Genomic DNA, 19,489 nt, shown 5'->3' with positions numbered 1-19,489 from the left:
CCTTACAAAACGTTAACAAAAGACGTATAATAGATAATTTCATCAAGTACTTGTAAAAGAATAATCTTCTCATCGTAACGTTTTCTTTGTTTATTTTTATAATTACTTCAAGAAAATATTCACTACAACCATGTTGGAAATGTTGAAAAAATGTAAACAATGTTCATACAAAACTTGATTATTTAGCAACACTATACGCTTTCACTTGAAATAACTTATTTATAGTGCTGTGATGCAACAAAAACTTTTACAGTAAATTATCAACATGTATACCTACCACCCAATGTTAGACCATTACATCAGCTGTCAGAAGAGAATATAGCAATACTTAACAAACTAGTACGAAAGAAATAATTACAAACACCTATATAATACATTTGAATTATAAGAATAATATAGTACAATATTAAATATCACTAAAATGCAATATAGTTCCACGAACATTAACAAAAAAAGAGTAAACACCTGTTCGGTCTCCTGCGGACGACGAGTACTCCCATGGTACGGCTAAAGAATGAAGCGAGAAGAGGGTTGAGGGGTGGCTCCGACTCCAAGAACGAGTAGAGTTTGGACAGCAAAGTGGGATCTCGGGCTAAATTTTCGGTGAGGGAGGGAATGTCGGTGGTGAGTAGCTCGCAGGCAATATTTGGATGTTTGTAACGCTCGCTCTGAGGTATGTCTTCGACAGGCTCCGTTGTGATCAGGGTCACCAACTCAGACAGCACCTCGGGCTTTATCAGGCTGTGACAGTGATACAACCAGTTAGTATCCAAGCATTATTGACTCAAAGTCCAGTACTATCAGTTATAAACGTCCTCTCCAGATATGGCTAATGCCTAAAGAATGTTGGTGTAGGTTACATGCTACAGGAGATGAACTGAAAAAAGTACAACAGAAACTAATAATAATTAGATTAATATTGTAAAGAATAATAGATTGCATGAAGATAAAAAGAAGAAAGTATTGCATATTCCGCACTGTCTAAAGTTAAATATATTTTTGTATACAGCTATTAATCAGTGTCACAGAAATTATAACAAGCATATGGCACATAAATTGAAAAACTATATTGTGCGCTTATACAATGCTACACCTGGACTATTGGTCTTACACCTGGACATGTGCACTACCTCTACATTGTGTCAGAGCCATTTTAACCTGGTGTTGTTGCATAACAAACCTTAGAAACTGAAGTATTTGTTGTATTTATAGTTAGTAAACACAACCTGTTTGCTCACATCTAGTGGCTTAATATGTACAAGACTAGTTTATCTCTTTTAATAAATACTATAAATAAAAACTATAAATTACAATTAAAATGATTGATTCATTTCCACCAACCAATAACTTCTTTCAATAAAAAAAAAACAAAATTAATCAGTTTTCTAGAAATTTAATAAATACTTCTTTTACAATAAACATGTAAATGATACCGTTTTAACGCAAAATTAAATGTACCCAAGAGAGGAACATTATCCAGGTAACTGGATGGGAACTGAGAATTCAATTTCACCAAAATGATATCTCTAAAATTACAATATTGAAAGTTTCTCTAGAAATGTTGGCAATATTCCAACTTGGCATTGTTTTTAATGTCCAACTGTTTTCATAAACTATCTTTGGCTTTTAAGTAAGACACTAAATAACTTCATGCATTACTGGTGTTTTCTTAACCCTTTGAACCCCAGACCAAAATATTGATGGTGGAAAAAAACGTACCAAAATCATTTGACCTAAGAACTACCGAGAATCCCCGGAGCAAAAAACAGCTGTTTTGCATACTGTTTGTAAAAAATTAATACTTTTGCTATTTTTTATGCTATTGTCTTGTATTACACACCAAAATGTCCAGAATGAAATTGTATACACAGAAAAAGATTAGTCTGAAGTATAAAAAAATGTTTAACAGCATTAAAATAATTTTAAAATATATGTATATAGATTTTTAGGCAAAAAAATTGATTTTAAGATTTTTTAAATTAAAAAATAAGAAATATTTTTACTATGGGCACCCACATTTTATTTTTCTAAATTTAGTTTTGTGTATGTACAAAAAAAATTATATTGATATCTCTAAAAATAAACTTTTTTTGAATTTTTATATAAAAGTATGTGACTTGTAAAAACCTCTAGGCGTACAACACAAAAATCACTGATATTACCTAAATAAATAAATTAGTAAATAAATAAATAAAAAAAATTAGTATTTTAATAAAATACATATAAATATGTATTAATACTCATAAAATAAGTATTTTACGATTTCAAATAAATATGTATTAAACGCATATACCATGGCGACGATATTACGTCGCCCGGGGATTCTCGCAACTTCATTGGCGACGATACATCGTCGCCGCGGGGATCTTCGCATATCTTCTCGGCGACGATATTTCGTCGCCTGGGGTTCAAAGGGTTAAATGTTCCTCATACACAAACATTATTTAATTACATGATACAATCCTAAAATTTAGATTGGGTCCTAACAGCACTAAGCAAGATTTCATTGTTTGCATGTATATTCCAAACTAATTAAAAAGAGAGAAAATTCATTAACCCTTTTATATTTATTATAAACACAGTTAACCTATATTTGCGTTGTACACCAAGAAAATATAAATAAAATAAAACCAGACTCAATAACGATTGTAAGTTAATTTGCAGTCATCTATTATACAAAAGAAGATAACACTGTTGTTATAATGTATATTGTGATATACAGTACACATGTAATGAATTTCTGTTATGTAACTAAATAATCATAATTACCATTTAGGATGGCTATTATAAAAATTGTAGTAATAATCTATAGATAAAGGATGATTAAAAAAGAGCGCTGGTTGTAATATATAAAATTCAGATTTATTCTAATAAAAAATAAATACATTAACACGTTCATATAACCTTCCGAATTCACATTTGAAAAATGATGCCTGATTTCTACTGAGTTGGCATGCAACACCTCTGTCCATGAAATTCTCAATGACTGCGCAATAAATTTCTACTTCCATTTTGCCGACAACCCGTTGAATTTCCTCCTTCAAGTCACTGATGTTTCGTGGTTTAATGGCATACACCAATGACTTCAGAAAACCCCAAAGATGAGTCACATGGCGTCACGTAACACAACCTTGGTGGCAATTGATGGTCGGAATTCTAAGAAGTAACGCGATGTTGGAACCGTTCGCGGAGCAACACAATTGTTTCACGGGCAGTGTAGCAGGTGGCATCATCCATAACTGTTTCGGGTAAAGGAAGGTAGTCCAGATGACGGTACATAAATTTAAAAAGTTACAGTATGGGGGACATGTAATGAAAATAGGCACACAAATATGGAATCTGAATCAAAAATGGTCAACATGCCTCTATCCGATGGTAAATCGATAAAATGAGCAGTTGTAGGCTCACTTAAAAAATCATTAATGAATTATGGCAAGGCAATTAGAGATAACACCAACAACTTTTATGAAGAAGGCAGTGTGGGATTCTTATTTTCATCGATTGGCAACAGACAACAACCCATGTCATCAATTGTGTCCTGCGCTCCCTGATACCTGGTGCAAATTTATAAAAACTGAAGTTGAAAATAAGACTTACAATCACAAACACTCTATCCCTGAACCAATAGTGATTGCTATCAAGCCTATTTTATCGAGGTCTCTCAAATCCTGACTTGCTCAGAAAATTTTTACAAGGAAAGACACAAAATTTAAAATAGTCCTTCGACAGTGTTGTGTAGAGCAGAATACCTAAAAACTTGTTTGTAGGCTGAATCAATGATCAAAGAAATCCAAGTGAAGAAAAGGAGACAGCTTCCTGGAGAGACAGTGGAGTATGGTGACCAATATGTTCCAGGGTGATTTTGTCCTATTTTTGTATAAATAAAAAGATTTTATGTGATTTTCCGAAAATCTCACTTTTACATACTAAAGTACCTTTTTATTAAAAAGTGCTAAGGATATCGAGCTGAAATTTTTTACTGTAGATTCAACAGGTACACTGAACCACACTGATCTATTTCTAAGCAATTTTATGAAGTAAATATGTAATTATAAAGAAAACAAAAGTAAAAAACCGGGAATTTTTATAACATTTTATTTTTTAATTACAAAATTATCAATCTTGATAGTAAAAATAGATCAGTAGCCTTTTCAAAAAATATATAAAACTATATACAAATTTTACATGTTTATTATTAGTTTTTGTGAAAAATGTATCTAAAGTGTCTTATTTTAACATAGAGACAAATGGGCCGTTTAACCTGTTGAGTCCCGGGTTATGGCAGCACAGGGGCATCTGCTGGCCCGGGTTTTGGGGTTAGGCCTACATTCAGTTCCTTCATTACCAGTAAAGTCATTTCTGGGATTATAATTTTGAACTACCTCGTTTATTACCAAGTCAACACTATCCAAAGTAGGCTTATTTGGACGATTATTAGAATAAACAGTATCACCTGATGGTCCTGGTACTGGTTCATCGAGATAACCTAAATCGTGGTTGAAGTCTGCATCACGAACTAGTTCACTAAAAATAAAATCACCACTTCTTACACGACTGAAGATATCCACATCACTTTCGTCGTCACTTTCAGATAGTTCACTAAACTCACTGCCCAATAATTCATTAATATCTTGATCAAACAACTCATGCTTACGCGAAGCCATAATTATTGTGTACAAACAACAGCAACCGGCTGAAACGCCTCGACGTTTAGAGTAAAAACAGGCTGCCAAGTATCGTAGCACGAAACAAAATATACCTCACGAGAAAGCCAGTGTTCTCCCGAGTAACCCGGTATATTGAACGTCATTTAATTTAGCTAATTGAGTTGAAGAAAACGCAAAAATAAAACGCTCTGCGCGCGGCCGCAACAGTACGGCAACGGGCCACGACTGCACACTTGCCTCAGTCGCAACTGTGCGGCTACGGGATCCAACAGGTTAAGTCTCCTTAAGACACCTGTGTAATTTGAATTTGAGGATAATTAAAATTGTCTGACCCATCCCTTGATGTTTGAATTATCCAAGTTTCATTGTACTCCAAATTTTGTAGAAAGGCTGAAATATATCTTTAGAAATTTCAGCTAGAAACAATCATTACAGAAAAAGACCTAACATAAAACATTAAGATTGAGATTGTTAAGATATTTCTCTCTCCCAATTCCAGAAATATAATTACAGATAAGGCCAGGTAAAATACTTCTGTATAAATAGAGTTTTGAACATTCAAAGACTACAAAAAATTATAAAAACAAAAACCAAGATAGAATATTAGAAATACAATTTTAAAACTATTTTTATTCAGAAGAAAATATATTTTTTACTTACAAATCTATCAATTTTTTATTTTGGGATTTAAGCTCTTGAAGTATATTTTCTTGGTCCAATAGTTCTTGTAATGTGAGGTCCTAAAACATCATTGACATAGTTATCAAATAAAACCTGAGATATTACTTCAGTCACAAAGTACCATAAGCACTTTTAACATGCCCTTGATCCAATGACTAATTTGATAAATTGCTAGAAAAGTATGAATGATTATAATTATTAGTAGTATTTATTTTCAGGTACATATCAATTAATAAAAAAATATAATTAGAAAGGTTATCCAGAAAGTAATCTCCATTTTGAAATTAATAGTACCACAAGGAAAATACAATAATTGTGTTACATACATCTAAAGACTATTAACTTTTCTCTATTTTGTTTACACCATCACCAACAGGCTCAAACACTTGTCATAACTTTTAAACATTCTTTGAAATATATTGCAAACTTATCGGAAAATTCCAAAATTATGAAGCAACAGTTCCCACAAACTTATTATTCACTTTGTACAGTCGGTCATCACTAACAAGAGAAGGTCTACTGCACCTCCTTTCTTCATAGTGAATGTTTGTTCTTCTATTAAAAAAATTGCACCCATTGATGGACACAACTTTTACTCACAATTTTTGGGCCATAAACTGCACACAATTCATAATGAATATCGCCTCCTCAGTGATTTTTCACCCAAAGAATTCTTATTACACCATATACTTCACACTTGGCAGGATTTTCTATTACAGCAATCACGTTTCAAAGTTATAACTGGGCAAAGCAAGAACGTGTGATGCTGCACTTTGCATAGAAGCATATTGAACCAATGTACACAATGACGTCAAGATGGCAGTACTACCTCCAAAACTTGCTCATGCTATGCATAAACTGTAGTTACTGTCGGGATAACCCTTGTATATTGAAAATAACGAGTATAACATGAATATGATTTTAGTATAATTGTGTAATACATGTATAACTATTTAATATACAGGACTTTTTATAAATATCTAATATGGTGCACAATGTTATATACAAGAATAGTTTTATCTAAGCATTGGTTTTAATAATATTTGTAAGCACTATACACTTTATCTTACAATGATAATGCATTACTTAACAACAGTACTAATAACCCTCATTAAAACCTTTGACACATTCATGAAAACCCTCACTAAAAGTAATTCATAATCATTTTAAATTGTATTTAAATAAATCAAATTGTACAGAAAATGCAGGTTGGCACTGTAGTTCCTGTAATATTTTATAAAAATTTGTAATTTAATTGAGAATCTGTAAATAAGTTCTGATAAGTAGGGGAGACCGGGGCACTATTGGACGTAATTTCATGTTTCACTTTATGCATTTTTCTAATTATGAAAACTGTTAGTTAAAAATTTTTTAGTTTTTTGCCTTGTGTTTAGTTGGTCTTCTAGAAACCCCACAACAAATTTTCTAGATAATTTTGAGCACCCTTTTTATGTGGATTATTTTTTTTTATATAAACCTCTACATTTTGTCCAAATTTGCCCCGTCGGGGCAGTTTTGGACAAAATGATTTTTTATTGGGGCACAATTGGACAGTGCTAAAAATTGGTTTAATTGGACATAAAAATAACTCATTTATAGGTTTCAAACATCATCTATATTTAAGTATAACATATATACAAACTTTATAACTGAAAAAAACAGAAGACACACGTAAAAAACTATTTGAAATTAAAAGTAGTCAAATTTTCCTTGAAAACAAAGCAGTTTGCTGCTCTGGATGTCCCACCAATTATATCTGGTTGTCGCAGCTTGAACTCAGATGTCTTTGGTTTCGACAAAGCTGACTTCAACATTTTCTGGAAGTAAAACTTGTAAGAGTTTTGGTTCTTTTTGAGAAATTTCACACTGAAACCATCAGTCACATGCTCCTCTATTTGGCCAATAAAGTGGTAGATGGCCTTCTTAGAAGCAAACTTTGTCAGTATGAAGTCATTTGTGGCATAGTTTTTTATCAGGAAGGTAATCAAACAGTTTCTTCTTCATCCTCAGAAAAGTCTTCAGGACTAAGGCCTCCATCGTCTAGTTTTATTTTGTATCTCATCTTCGTTGCTAGATGAGTCATCTTGATACAGCTTTCTACAGGCCCCCCCCTCAGTTTTTTTCTTCTTACTTTCCTTTTTTACTGCCCTCTCTTGTTTTCTTTTTTCCACCAACATTTTCTTATGTTCTTTTTCTTTTAACTCTGCTACAAGAGCATCTTTCTCTGGAGTATCAGTCAGAATTCGCGAACGACCTTTTTTTCGGGCCTCGCCTTTCCTTTCCCTTAGGAACGTATTTGGGGTTAAGGCATGACATCCTCTGGAGTAAGCGTCAATGTAGTAGGTCTTTTAAACATTTACTGGTTGTGGCGTTGATGGGCCAGGTACATTCGGGTCCAATAGTTGGCTTGTTTGATGATTGTGAGCCTTGTGGGTCGTCAGAGCTTTGGCTATTTTCCATCAACGGAAAGTCACATGACGTACCAGGCACTGGATTATGGTTGTTGGTTTCTTCTACTTGCGATGACATAACACGGTCAGTCACACTGGCACCCTTGAAATCATTGTCAGTGAACACACTGCGGTCTGAGTGGATAGATTCCAGCTTTACGAAATCCACTTATTGATGTTAGATGCAGTGAAAGATTCAACAAATGGTTTAGCAGTAAGCTGAGCAATTTTCTCGAATTGTAATCGTATGACCAGGATGTTGAGATAGCCAGAGATTGAATTCAGAACGTAAGCGCCTTTTAAACGGACTAAAAACTGCTACATTCCAGCGGCTGACTTTTGTGCGTTGTGTGTGGATGGCTTGTGATCATATGTATGCCATGATCTCTGCTGTACATCACCACATCCAAGCCAATGTGGGACTCATGATTATCCAGGGTTAAAACCACGGGGTTTTCTTTAGAACATTTTGTGGCCTTTTGGATATGTTTAAGCGTCTCTAAAAAGAGAGCTGATGTCATCCAACCAGAATCAGAATTAAAGAGCTTTGCTTCCTTCAGGTGCCCCAATCATGTAGGCAAAGTTTGGGCGTTTTCTGGGGAAAATGTAAAATTGGTGGCAAGTAAGTCCATCGGCGCATATGACGGCACAGAAAGTTATTTGCTCCCCCCTCTCTCCTGATACGACTTGGCCCACCTGTTTTGTTCCCCTTGCTGCAATCACTTATTTGGCGCCTCCAGCACAGTACTTATTCCACTCTCGTCTAAATTTAAAATTCTTGACGGAGGAACTTCTACTTTTGCGAACAAAGCTTCTAGGTTGTCAAAATACGTTCCCACCTTGTGTTTATTAAAGCTAGTGTTCCTGGACAGACTAGTCTTTTCTGCTTGGCGAAGTGAAAGTCCTTGATGTCTCTTCATAAAATGGTTTAGCCATTCTTCTCTCCTGATAAGCCTGTAGTACGCCATTTAGCAGGTATGCGTTGATCGAGATTCAAAGCCAAGGCATATTTGAAGGCTAATTCCTGGCCATCATGTAAGTTAGGCCATAGTTCATTCTGGACCTTTCAATGCAATAGTCTGCAATTTTTTGTTCTTGTTCAGGTGTAAATACTTGTCTTTGAGAGTATTTAGTGTTATAAACAGGGGCCATATCTTCTATAGTAACCTCTTTTACTGGCTGGTGCTCATCTTCAACCTCTTGAAATAAAGTTACATTTTCATTGCCCACAGGCTCATTGACATGATCCTCATTGTTAAGCTCATCAACTCCATTACCATTGTTAGGCTCATTAGCTATAAGACTATTCTCATTGTTGACTTCCTTTTGCTTTACTTTGTTGAGTCTGAAATGTAGGGGTCGACTTTTTAAGCCCATGGGCTTCGGCAGCTTCTCTAATGGATCGGTAGTTACCATTTCTATAGTCATTTAATGCCGCTACTATAGATTCTTCAGAAATATTAGCCCTGTCTGTTTTCTTTATATACTTTCCTAACCATCTTTAACCTGGAAAAACAAAAAAAAACAGTATGTAGCAATGACAAAACATAAAATAATGTTTTGTCCAATTGTGCCCCATACTTTTGTCCAAAACTGCCCCGAGGTAGGTTAAGATATAAAAATTGAAGATTACAGAAAGGAAGTGACATAACCCTCAAAATGAATGAATTCATTGCATAGTCAGTTAAACTAACAATTTCAAAATAATAGACACAATTGTTTCAGGATTAATACTTACTGTGAAAGAGATAAGTTTTGTGAATATGCAAAATCACTTCATTTTGGGTAAAAAACATAAAAATATGAACTCAATTTCTAAGAAGATGTGCCACAATAACCAAACTTTCCACAGTGAAATGTGACCGTTCTCAGGCAATACCAAAATGGGAAATTGAAGGGAGACAAAAATTTCCCTCTAGCTATAAAAGGCATTGTCCAATAGTGCCCCAGTCCAATAGTGCCCGGTCTCCCCTACAGTTCAACTTTATAATAACTAGTGCCTACAATATTTCAGAAATCTTTGTTACAAAATAATCTACAGTAATTTAACTAAGTTATTTCTCCTTGAAACTTAAAATTATTTATGTTTTTGTGAAAATTGTTAGGTAAACTGCTCTTTAATAAGTCCTAGTGATCCAAGTTAACATGTCGCAATTGCATTTTTTGTTGAATAACTTTTTGTTGAATTTTTAAAGACAATTTTTGTCTCAGCCCTTTAAAATACCATTTCTGGAGACAGGAGAACGGAGGAAAATGTTTCTGATCATTCAACGACTGGTAGAAATTAAAGCAAATTTTGGGGAATCTTATTATTAAGAGCAAAGAAAAACAGTTGAAGATAAGAATAGTTTTGTATAGTATGTATATGAAAGATGGCTGGAATCAGTAATAGCTTAATTTAATTTAAGATTCAAAAACAATTTTTAGTCATAAATGAATAAAAGAAAAATTTCCTTCTTGAAGAAAAAACTAATAAACAGTGTACAAATTTTACATTTTTATCTTCACTCATTTTTATTTGGGTATCATAACAAAATTGCCTAAATTCATAACTTAAACTCATGTAATTCCTCAATAAGTAATTTCTACTTTTTTCTGTCTTTACAGAAGTTATCTTAAAGAGCTATGAATTTAAAATTGGAGTTTATTCAACAATTGAAAATTAATTGCACTAAAATTAGTTTTTGATACTTAGCCTTAGAATATTTTCTCAGAAACATTAAAGTATCAGCTAAAAGATTTATTGTCTTATTTAGTAAGTACTTCAGAAATTCTAATTAATGTTTTAAAATTATAAGCCATGTTAATTAGAATTTAGCTAAGTATAAATAGAAATAAATGTTATGCTGGACTGTAAACAGAGAAATATTTTTTTTTTTTTTAATAAAAACTATAGGTAATCATGCAATCAGGAACTGGGGTGAAACTTAGGAATAGAGATAAGTAACTTAGAGGTAATGTAATTTATCACAGTCAGAGGTTCAAAGTTTTATTCTTATGGCCAGATATTCTGTTATTATAATTTTTAATAGTTTCTTGCTAAGGAAAACGCCACAAAATATAGTTTATACGTAAAGAATGATTTTTTTTACAAGACACCACTTTAACTATTAACATTAAAAATACTATACAAAATATTGGTTCCATGTAAACTAAATAATATGCAATTTTTATGTCAAAAACATTTAAAATAAAGAAAAAGTAACAGTAACAAAAATAACCATCATTAACGGAACTGCCTTTTTAATCAATATAAAAATAAATTATTCTTACAAATGCATTTTAGAATAAGAAAAGCATCTTAAGTAGAACTCTTGATTTCAGTATCCTGCATTCAAAATCACTTAAATTCTCATTATTTATACAAATCAGAACTTACCTCTTTACAGAAGACATTGTCTATTTGAGGTGAGGAGGATTGATTATAATTCCAAAACATTTTTCTTTGCTTTTTCTTTGGTTTATTTAATCTGTAAAACATCAAATATTTATTTCAAACAGTTATGGTGTATGGTTACTTTGCATTGTCGACTCTTTTAAGACTGCTTGTTTTCAGATTTTCATTATGTAAAAAACTGTCTATTTATACTAAAATTGTAACTTTGATTTATGGTGAAAATTGTATCATCTTAACCAATAGATGTACTCCAACGGGAAATTCCGAGCAAAGACCGGGTAAAATTCACATGTCTTTCATATTTTAGTATGAAGATCAGGCAATGTGAATGTAGAGTTCAGCTCCCGTTCACCTTCCTTTTAGTGCAGCATCTGCTTGGATCAGGCAATGATTGAAAATTAAGGGTTGGAAAGCCATTGTTGAACTTGAAGAGTGATAAAAAGATTCATTATCCACATGCCGTGCCACTTCTTATCTTGTCCAATCTGAAGAGAAATTGAGCCAATCACGTTATCTGAGCTTAATTTTTAGAACCTAGCTTGAGGGATGTTTTTGTGTTTCTGCTAGCAGTAAGGGGTGCACCAAGAGCACCATCAAAGCCGTATTGATGACCAGAGGAATTCGTGATCATATTTTACCAAGATCAGATTAACCTGAGTGATTTGATATGAGAAAGAATTGAATTTAAATGCCCCTGACCATAAGTGCAGCCTTCGCAGCCATCCCAAAATACTGACACAAAATGTAATTATCCTTTAAGTTAGTACCTAAATTCAAGCTCAGACCAATCTGGCACTCAAATCTCAATGGGTAGGCCTACTACATGGATGAATTAAATAAGGTAAAGATAAATTTATACTTTTATCAATATATAGTATATATTAGACTTTCCATATCACACAAGACTGATTTGACAGTTTCCGACAAACCAGTGACAACACTTGGACTCTGAACCTTCTTATCACTTGGCAATGCTAACAATGGCTTTCAGACAGTTAATTTTCATGTTGCTTACTTTCTAACATCTACCTGATCATAATAAAATACAAAAGAAATTAATTGCTCATTAACTGCACAAAACTACCCCAATGGCCGTCTTCTGTACACTTTTCTTTGCGTTATCTAAAGAACAATAAAAATATAGACTACTTTATTTTGTGCAGAACACAAAAAGGTTACTGTCTCTTTAAGTTTTATTTTATACCAATATGGAAATGAAAAATACTTATCATCCTAATTATAGATAACCACTGTCATTTTCATCGGCTGCAGAATGATAAGCGGCCACCACGACAATCAAATTAGTAAACCATATTATTGATTAGAAATAGCCAAACTATTGAATACAAAACCATTCTTAATATAGTTATTTAAAATCAAATTCAATGGTAGCTGTTTTAATGTATTATAACAATATTGTTTGGAATTAATTCAAACAATGTAAAATCATATGTGTGGTATTTAAGTAATGACATAAACTACAATGGCTATGATCTTGGTTATTTGTGTCACAAGCTAATAGATACGTGTCTGTTAAAATAATAAGAAAGTTTTAAAAGTTGCTTTTTGTATTCACACAGACACAGACTTTTAATTGATCCTTAAATTATTATTTTAGATATAAAAATTAGCTGAACTATTACATAATATAAAATATCTATAACGTCATTGGGTTTGATATTTTGGTTTATTCGGTAATTTAATCTGAAATATTAGTGATTCAATTTGTGTAGTGGCTGCTTATAAAGCAGCCTTTTCATCACTTAAAATCTTATATTGTTTTATTCAGAAGAATGATTGCAATAGGTTTATTAACCCTGGAACTGGCGGTCATATTTCTCTCAGTGGCGGAATGTTTTTAGTACTTCATACATTGCCTTATATTTATTTTATTATTACATGTTTACTATAAAGTACCTATATCATATTATATATTTTTTTATTCAGCATTGTTCAAGGAACATTTTTCACATAATATAATTAAAACAAAAAAATATCCTTACTCTACCTCTTCATGAAAAACATTTTTTTTAGAAAAAAGAAAAGTTAGTTCAAATTTTTTGATTTGTAAAATTGTTAGTGATATGCAAAATCCAAAATATAAAAAAGAAAGAGCATTTAATTCTGAGTAAAAATAAAACAACACGTAGTATATAAGGTATTTATTTTTACATGTAGTAAACGATACAATAATCATACACTGACATTCGAAAGTGCTACTTACCAACAAAAGTAAGAAATTCAAAGCTCACTTGGATTTATACAATCTTGTAACTATTAGTTCATATTAATTTTCTATTTTTTAATTTTTTATTATATATTTTTTTAATTATGTTCTGATTGAATGTCTAAATCGGAATCCTCATCGTTGCTTATTTCATGTACAACTAGTTCTCGAATGTCACTTGAACGATCGTGGAAATTACGATCTATTACGTAAACACGCACAAAAAACTTACTATTATTGTATTATATTCACAACCATCATTACAACGAACTCAAACAAATAAAAACAGACAGAACACCATGTAGCTGATGAAATAACAATAGCCGAATGAACCAGTTGACTCATCGCTGCACACGCAACCAGTGCGGTACGCGGGAGAACGTAAGCCAACAGTTCAGAGATTATAAAACGTATGGGCGTGTAACGAAACAATAAAATTATTTATTAGTGTATTATTTACATAAATTGAACCTTCTTCTTTCGATTGGTATCAATACCGATACTCTTTGATCGTGTTTTAAGTACGTAATATTGGGAAATAAAAGACATATTAAAACGCCCGATATCGGGCGCTGCCATCTAGGATGTGACTAAAACACCCAATATCGGGCGTTTGCCAGTTCCAGGGTTAACATGAATCTCATTATCGGTGCTGATAAAACTTAATTTGAAAATAATACAAAGATATTTTTACCAAACTTTCTATAAACGAATAAAGTGTAAAAAAACAAACACAAGGTTAATAATAAATAAGCAAAACTAACATAACCATAACTCCTAATTTTGTATCCACTTACAAATCTAATTACAAACCACCTGGTAACTTCTGATCACATAAAAAATGTCTTTTCTCAATTTAAAAATAACGTGAATTCCTGTCCTTGCTCTGAAATAACATGATGACCAATTAAAAATAAATGTTAGTTTTCTAATATTTTAACTCCTCACACAACCCACATAAATAACTTTCAAAACTAATTGTCGGTATTAGAGATAACATGCCGCGGTAGAGTAATGTACGCCATGATTATCTGGAAGAGATTGAAGGGTACTGCATGGGGACGGTTGTTGGTGCTGCACTAAGCTGTTCTGACCACAGAATACACATGACCACAGAACACACAGGGGTCATTCCACATCAATTCAACCAGAAAAAAATAAATTTTTTCACCAAACACCTCAGATTTTTATGAAACTTTGGTACATTTGTTCTATATATAGAGATTAATAACACCACCAAATTTTAAATTTTTATCTCACATACTTTTTTAGTTATGGCACTTTAAAGTTTGGTCGTTTCTTCTCAGTTTTTCCGAGCATTGGATAGTGCCCAGTAAAACGTGTATTAGGATAGAAAAAAAAATTCTCATTCACTTATTTGGCACCCAATCTTGGTGAAATTTTCAAGGTAGTTATATAAGTATAAGGAAGTTAAAAAAATATATAACATAACCCTAAGCTAAGCATAAAATATTATAAAAAAAATATTTTTTGAACTTTTTACAATTTAAAAAACGGGAACATGGCTCAGCGTAAAATTAAATATCTCAAAAAGGGAATGAGATAATCAAGAATTTTTTCCCCCCTAAATTATCTATATGAAGTGGGCTTTAATTTAATAAAATAAAAGTTTTGTGTATTTTCTTCCTTCTATTAACTAAGGCCATTGCAAGTTACAATATATTAATTACAATCAAAGCGAGGTTGTACCAGTCTCAATGGCTACAGATTGTTAATGAAAATTAAATAAAATTTTTAATAATTTTAATTTAACATTTAATAATTATAATGTTCTATATAAACATTATAATTATTATAATATTTATATAGAAGCTTAGTTTAACACAGTACTGTACCTAAGTTCAATGTCAACATTCATGTTTAAATAGATTAGACTACAGAAATAAACAGGCAGATATTCTACCTCCTAATCTGGGCAAGTTGCAACACGAGGTTTTCATGTCATGACAGGCTGCTTTTTTCTAGGCAGTGTATCTGACAGTTATGAGCCAGTCTGTTTACTATGTCCCAAGAGGTAACAGTGTTATAAGCTGTGGTGTTATAAAGTGGTGTTTACCTTTCTTTGGATTTATGATATTGTGTTAGTAGTGTGTGGTCTGAGTGTTGAATTGAGTTTTAACTAAGGTGCCAATCTTTAAAAAACCTAATATTAATACAAAGATTAATGATATTCCATATACTTGTATAGATCAAATTTTTAAAATTAATTTTTGAAATTTTCGTTGTTTTATGATGCATTTGTAAAGAAGAGAAATTTTAACCTGCTTTTAAATCAATTAGAAATGGACAATAAGTGTAGTATAGGGCTATTAAAACTGACAGAATGCCACAAATTAACTTATGTTACAAAAAAAGGGCTAGAAAATGTTAGTGATTTGTCTGAAGAAAATCTCAACTTGATTAAAATAAGAAGTGAATTAGATGATAAGGAAATAATTAACATTTGTTTGCATCATAAGAGTTTTATTTTTTGACCAAGTACGAATTCCTCCAAAAAGTCTGTTGTGATCCTTTTAAAAACATAAGAAACCCATTAAAAATGGCTTAAGAGTTGTGAGTATTCAGCAAAGTCAGGCCTGTATCACAAAAGGTTTAAAGGTAAAACCAGGGAAAAGTTGTGCACCAATTGCTCTAAAAATATATTCTCTACTCCAAATGACTGTGAAGAAGAATCACATGATGATGATCTTTTTTACACTGCCGACTGAAACTGAAACTCAGTTACAAAAAGAAGAGGCTATTGATTCTCTAAATTCCTCTTTAACGGATATTGGTTGTTCACCTCTTAAATTACATGCGTTGAATGAAAGAACTCCAAAATTGGTTATGCACAAAATAAATTAGAAAAACTGCATCAAAATGTAAAAAAGAAAATTGAAATAGTTTTAGATGTTCAGTTGCCACCAAAAATACCTAAATTGCAAAAAACAGCTGAACAAAAAGCAGATGAAATGGACCTGCTTGTTGAGAATATAAAAAGTGAAGTAAATAAACTTTCATCAAAAAAGAAAATACAACTATTAACGATTCCAGCATCACTGAATTGGGTCGAGAACAAAAATCAAAGATGCCTTTGAAGTGTCTGATTATTCTGCTAGACAGGCACAAAAATTGTACAAAGAAAAAGGACTTTTGGCTGAACCTGAACCAAGAAGAGGAAAGAAACTCAGTCCTGAAGTTGTGGAGTTGGTCACAAATTTTTTATCAAAGCGACGAGCAATCAAGAGTTTTGCCAGGTATGAAAGATGTAGTAAGCCTGGAAAGAAAAAATATGAGAAGAAAAGATTAATTTTAAGTAACCTCAATGAAATATTTGCAAACTTCCAAAAGGGAACATCCTGACATAAAAAATAGGGTTCTCCAAGTTTTGTACTCTTCGTCCCAAATGGTGTGTTCTGCTGGCTGGTGCTAGTGGAACACACTCTGTTTGTGTGTGTACTATTCATCAAAATGTGTTGCTCTTAATACATGCAGCACAACTGGAAGAGAGTCACAAAGATCTACAAAATCTTCTTTATGTGAAAATCCAACTCAAAACTGCATGTTAAGCGATGTGAAACATGTCCCTCAAAAGACAATCTGACAACATTCTTACAAGCAAAGTTTGAAAACTATGAAGAAGATGATAGAATAGAATTCAAAACAGTGGGTAGCTACAGACAGGACACAGATGATAACACAAACTTCAACTATTGATGAATTTGTTGACGAGTTGGCAACAAAAATAGAAAAACTGATCCCTCATTCTTATATTGCAAAAAGCCAGTCCAGCTATTTTAAAAGCTTAAAGGATAACTGTGCGCCAAACGAAGCCATTATATCAATGGACTTTAGTGAGAATTTCTTCATTTGTGATTCAAGATGAGGTGCAGGGTTATCATTGGACCTCAGACTCCTGTACTGTTCATCCAGTAATTATTAACATGTGTGTTGACGAGGAAAAAATAGTCTCATCACATTGTGTAATCTCCGATGACTTAAATCATGATGGTTTGTATGGTTTATAAAATACAAGAAACCCTGTTAGAGTATGTCAAGGAAAATTATCCCAATGTCACGGATGTTCACTATTACAGTGACGGTTGCACCGGACAGTACAAGAACAAATACAACTTCATGAACCTTTCACTTCATGAAAAAGACTTCAAAATTAAAGGCCAATGGTCTTTCTTTGCTACAAGCCACGGCAAAACTGAATGTGACGGTAATTGGGGGAACTGTTAAAAGGTTGGCGAGAAAAGCAAGTCTTTCAAAGGCCTCTTCAAGATCAAATACTAACAGCAGCTACCTTTTACGAGTTTTGTAAATCAAACATATCCAAAATAAATTTCCATTTCATTTCAAAAGAATCAGCAGATGAATGTTCGCCGACAGCTTGAAACACGTTTTGAAAACCTTAATACTCTTCCAGGTACCAGAAGTTTTCACAACTTTAGACCCTTGGACTCTTCAGGAACATTAGAAGCAAGGCGAATTAGTACTGATGAACATCCTAGCCTAACGTACAATTTAAGGAGAGGTTTGGCCTTAAATGTAAGAGAAGAAGAATTTGTACCCCTCACGCTACATTGCTTGTAAATACGACAATCTTTGGTTCTTTGGGATAATAACAAATGTTGCCAAGGAAGATGGAGACGCTACAGTAAAATTTCTTCATCCAGCAGACCATCCCCCTCATTTTACTGGCCAAAACGAGATGATATATGTGATGTGCCGATTCCACACATCCTTGCAGTGGTTGAGCCTCCACACACCTCGACTGGAAGAACATATCAATTCTCACCAGAGTGCATAAAATTAATTGAAAAGCTAATGGTTCATTAACTTTCAAAGCCTTAAAATAAGTACAGTGAAAGGGTGAATTATGATTTCCAACATAAAAATGTAATTTATCCTTGTTTAACAAGCTATACCCATTTATTGAAACCAGGCGAACTTCACATTGCTCGTAAGTAATATAATGTCACTTTCAATGGTATCAATAAATAGAAGGAAGAAAATACACAAAACTTTTATTTTATTAAATTAAAGCCCATTTCATATAGATAATTTAGGGGGGAAAAAATTTCTTGATTATCTCATTCCCTTTTTGAGATATTTAATTTTACGCTGAGCCATGTTCCCCGTTTTTTAAATTGTAAAAAAGTATTCAAAAAATATTTTTTTTATAATATTTTATGCTTAGCTTAGGGTTATGTTATATATTTTTTTTAACTTCCTTATACTTATATAACCTACCTTAAAAATTTCACCAAGATTGGGTGCCAAATAAGTGAATGAGAATTTTTTTTTTCTATCCTAATACACGTTTTACTGGGCACTAGATCCAATGCTCGGAAACTGAGAAACGACCAAACTTTAAAGTGCCATAACTAAAAAAGTATGTGAGATAAAAATTTTAAAATTTGGTGTGTGTTATTAATCTCTATATATAGAACAAACGTACCAAGTTTCATAAAAATCAGAGGTGTTTTTGGTGAAAATGACCTGGTTGAATTGACATGGAATGACCCACAGATAAAATATCAGGCACCGATAACACTGAAAATAATAGATAACAAGAGGCAGAGTACACATATATCACCACAAAATAATATTTCCATTTAATTTTTTTTAATTTTAGGCTATTTATGGTTTGCACCTCCTAAAACCTTATTTAGTTTTATTCAGGAGATCAAGCACAATACGTTAATAACATTGAAATGTTGATTGACAGCTCCAACTGTTTCACAGCTTCCCTAAGTTTTTAATACATTTCGTACCTAACAAAACAGTGAAAATGTCAAACATTTGAAGTTTGATGCTAACTTCATAACACTGGAGTTATTTCTTTTAAATTTGAAAAATATTTAAGATTATTTTTTTTTTGCAGAAAATATCTTTAGTCAGGTACGTATCATGCTTTGTTACAATAAACTATAATCTCTTGTTCATACAGATTAAAATTAAATGCTATATACCAAATGCATTGTGTTCAACATTTATATCTGATAAATTGTTATCAACCAAATTTTCAAAACCACAGTATCATTCCAAATATTTAACT

At 32.5% G+C, this 19,489-nt stretch overlaps 1 protein-coding gene across 2 annotated transcripts in view; it reads right to left on the bottom strand.

Annotated features, from left to right (window-relative positions):
• The window catches only part of LOC124368259 (serine/threonine-protein phosphatase 6 regulatory subunit 3), a 71,842-nt gene that overhangs the window by 51,101 nt on the left and 1,252 nt on the right, over positions 1 to 19,489 (bottom strand). The window contains exons 2-4 of one of the 2 annotated variants that reach the window (XM_046825538.1): positions 11,178 to 11,268; positions 5,328 to 5,407; positions 475 to 741 (exon numbers count right to left, since the gene is read on the bottom strand). In XM_046825538.1, the coding sequence (XP_046681494.1) occupies positions 475 to 741; positions 5,328 to 5,407; positions 11,178 to 11,237 (407 nt within the window). In that variant the 5' untranslated portion in view covers positions 11,238 to 11,268. Of the gene's footprint in view, positions 1 to 465; positions 742 to 5,327; positions 5,408 to 11,177; positions 11,269 to 19,489 lie in introns of those variants that run through there. The other variant, XM_046825535.1, reaches the window with a different exon arrangement.

The sequence above is a fragment of the Homalodisca vitripennis genome, chromosome 1 (genome assembly GCF_021130785.1).
Source record: "Homalodisca vitripennis isolate AUS2020 chromosome 1, UT_GWSS_2.1, whole genome shotgun sequence".
NCBI classification, from domain to species: Eukaryota; Metazoa; Arthropoda; class Insecta; order Hemiptera; family Cicadellidae; genus Homalodisca; species Homalodisca vitripennis.
This window is presented reverse-complemented; position numbering and strand designations above follow the sequence as displayed.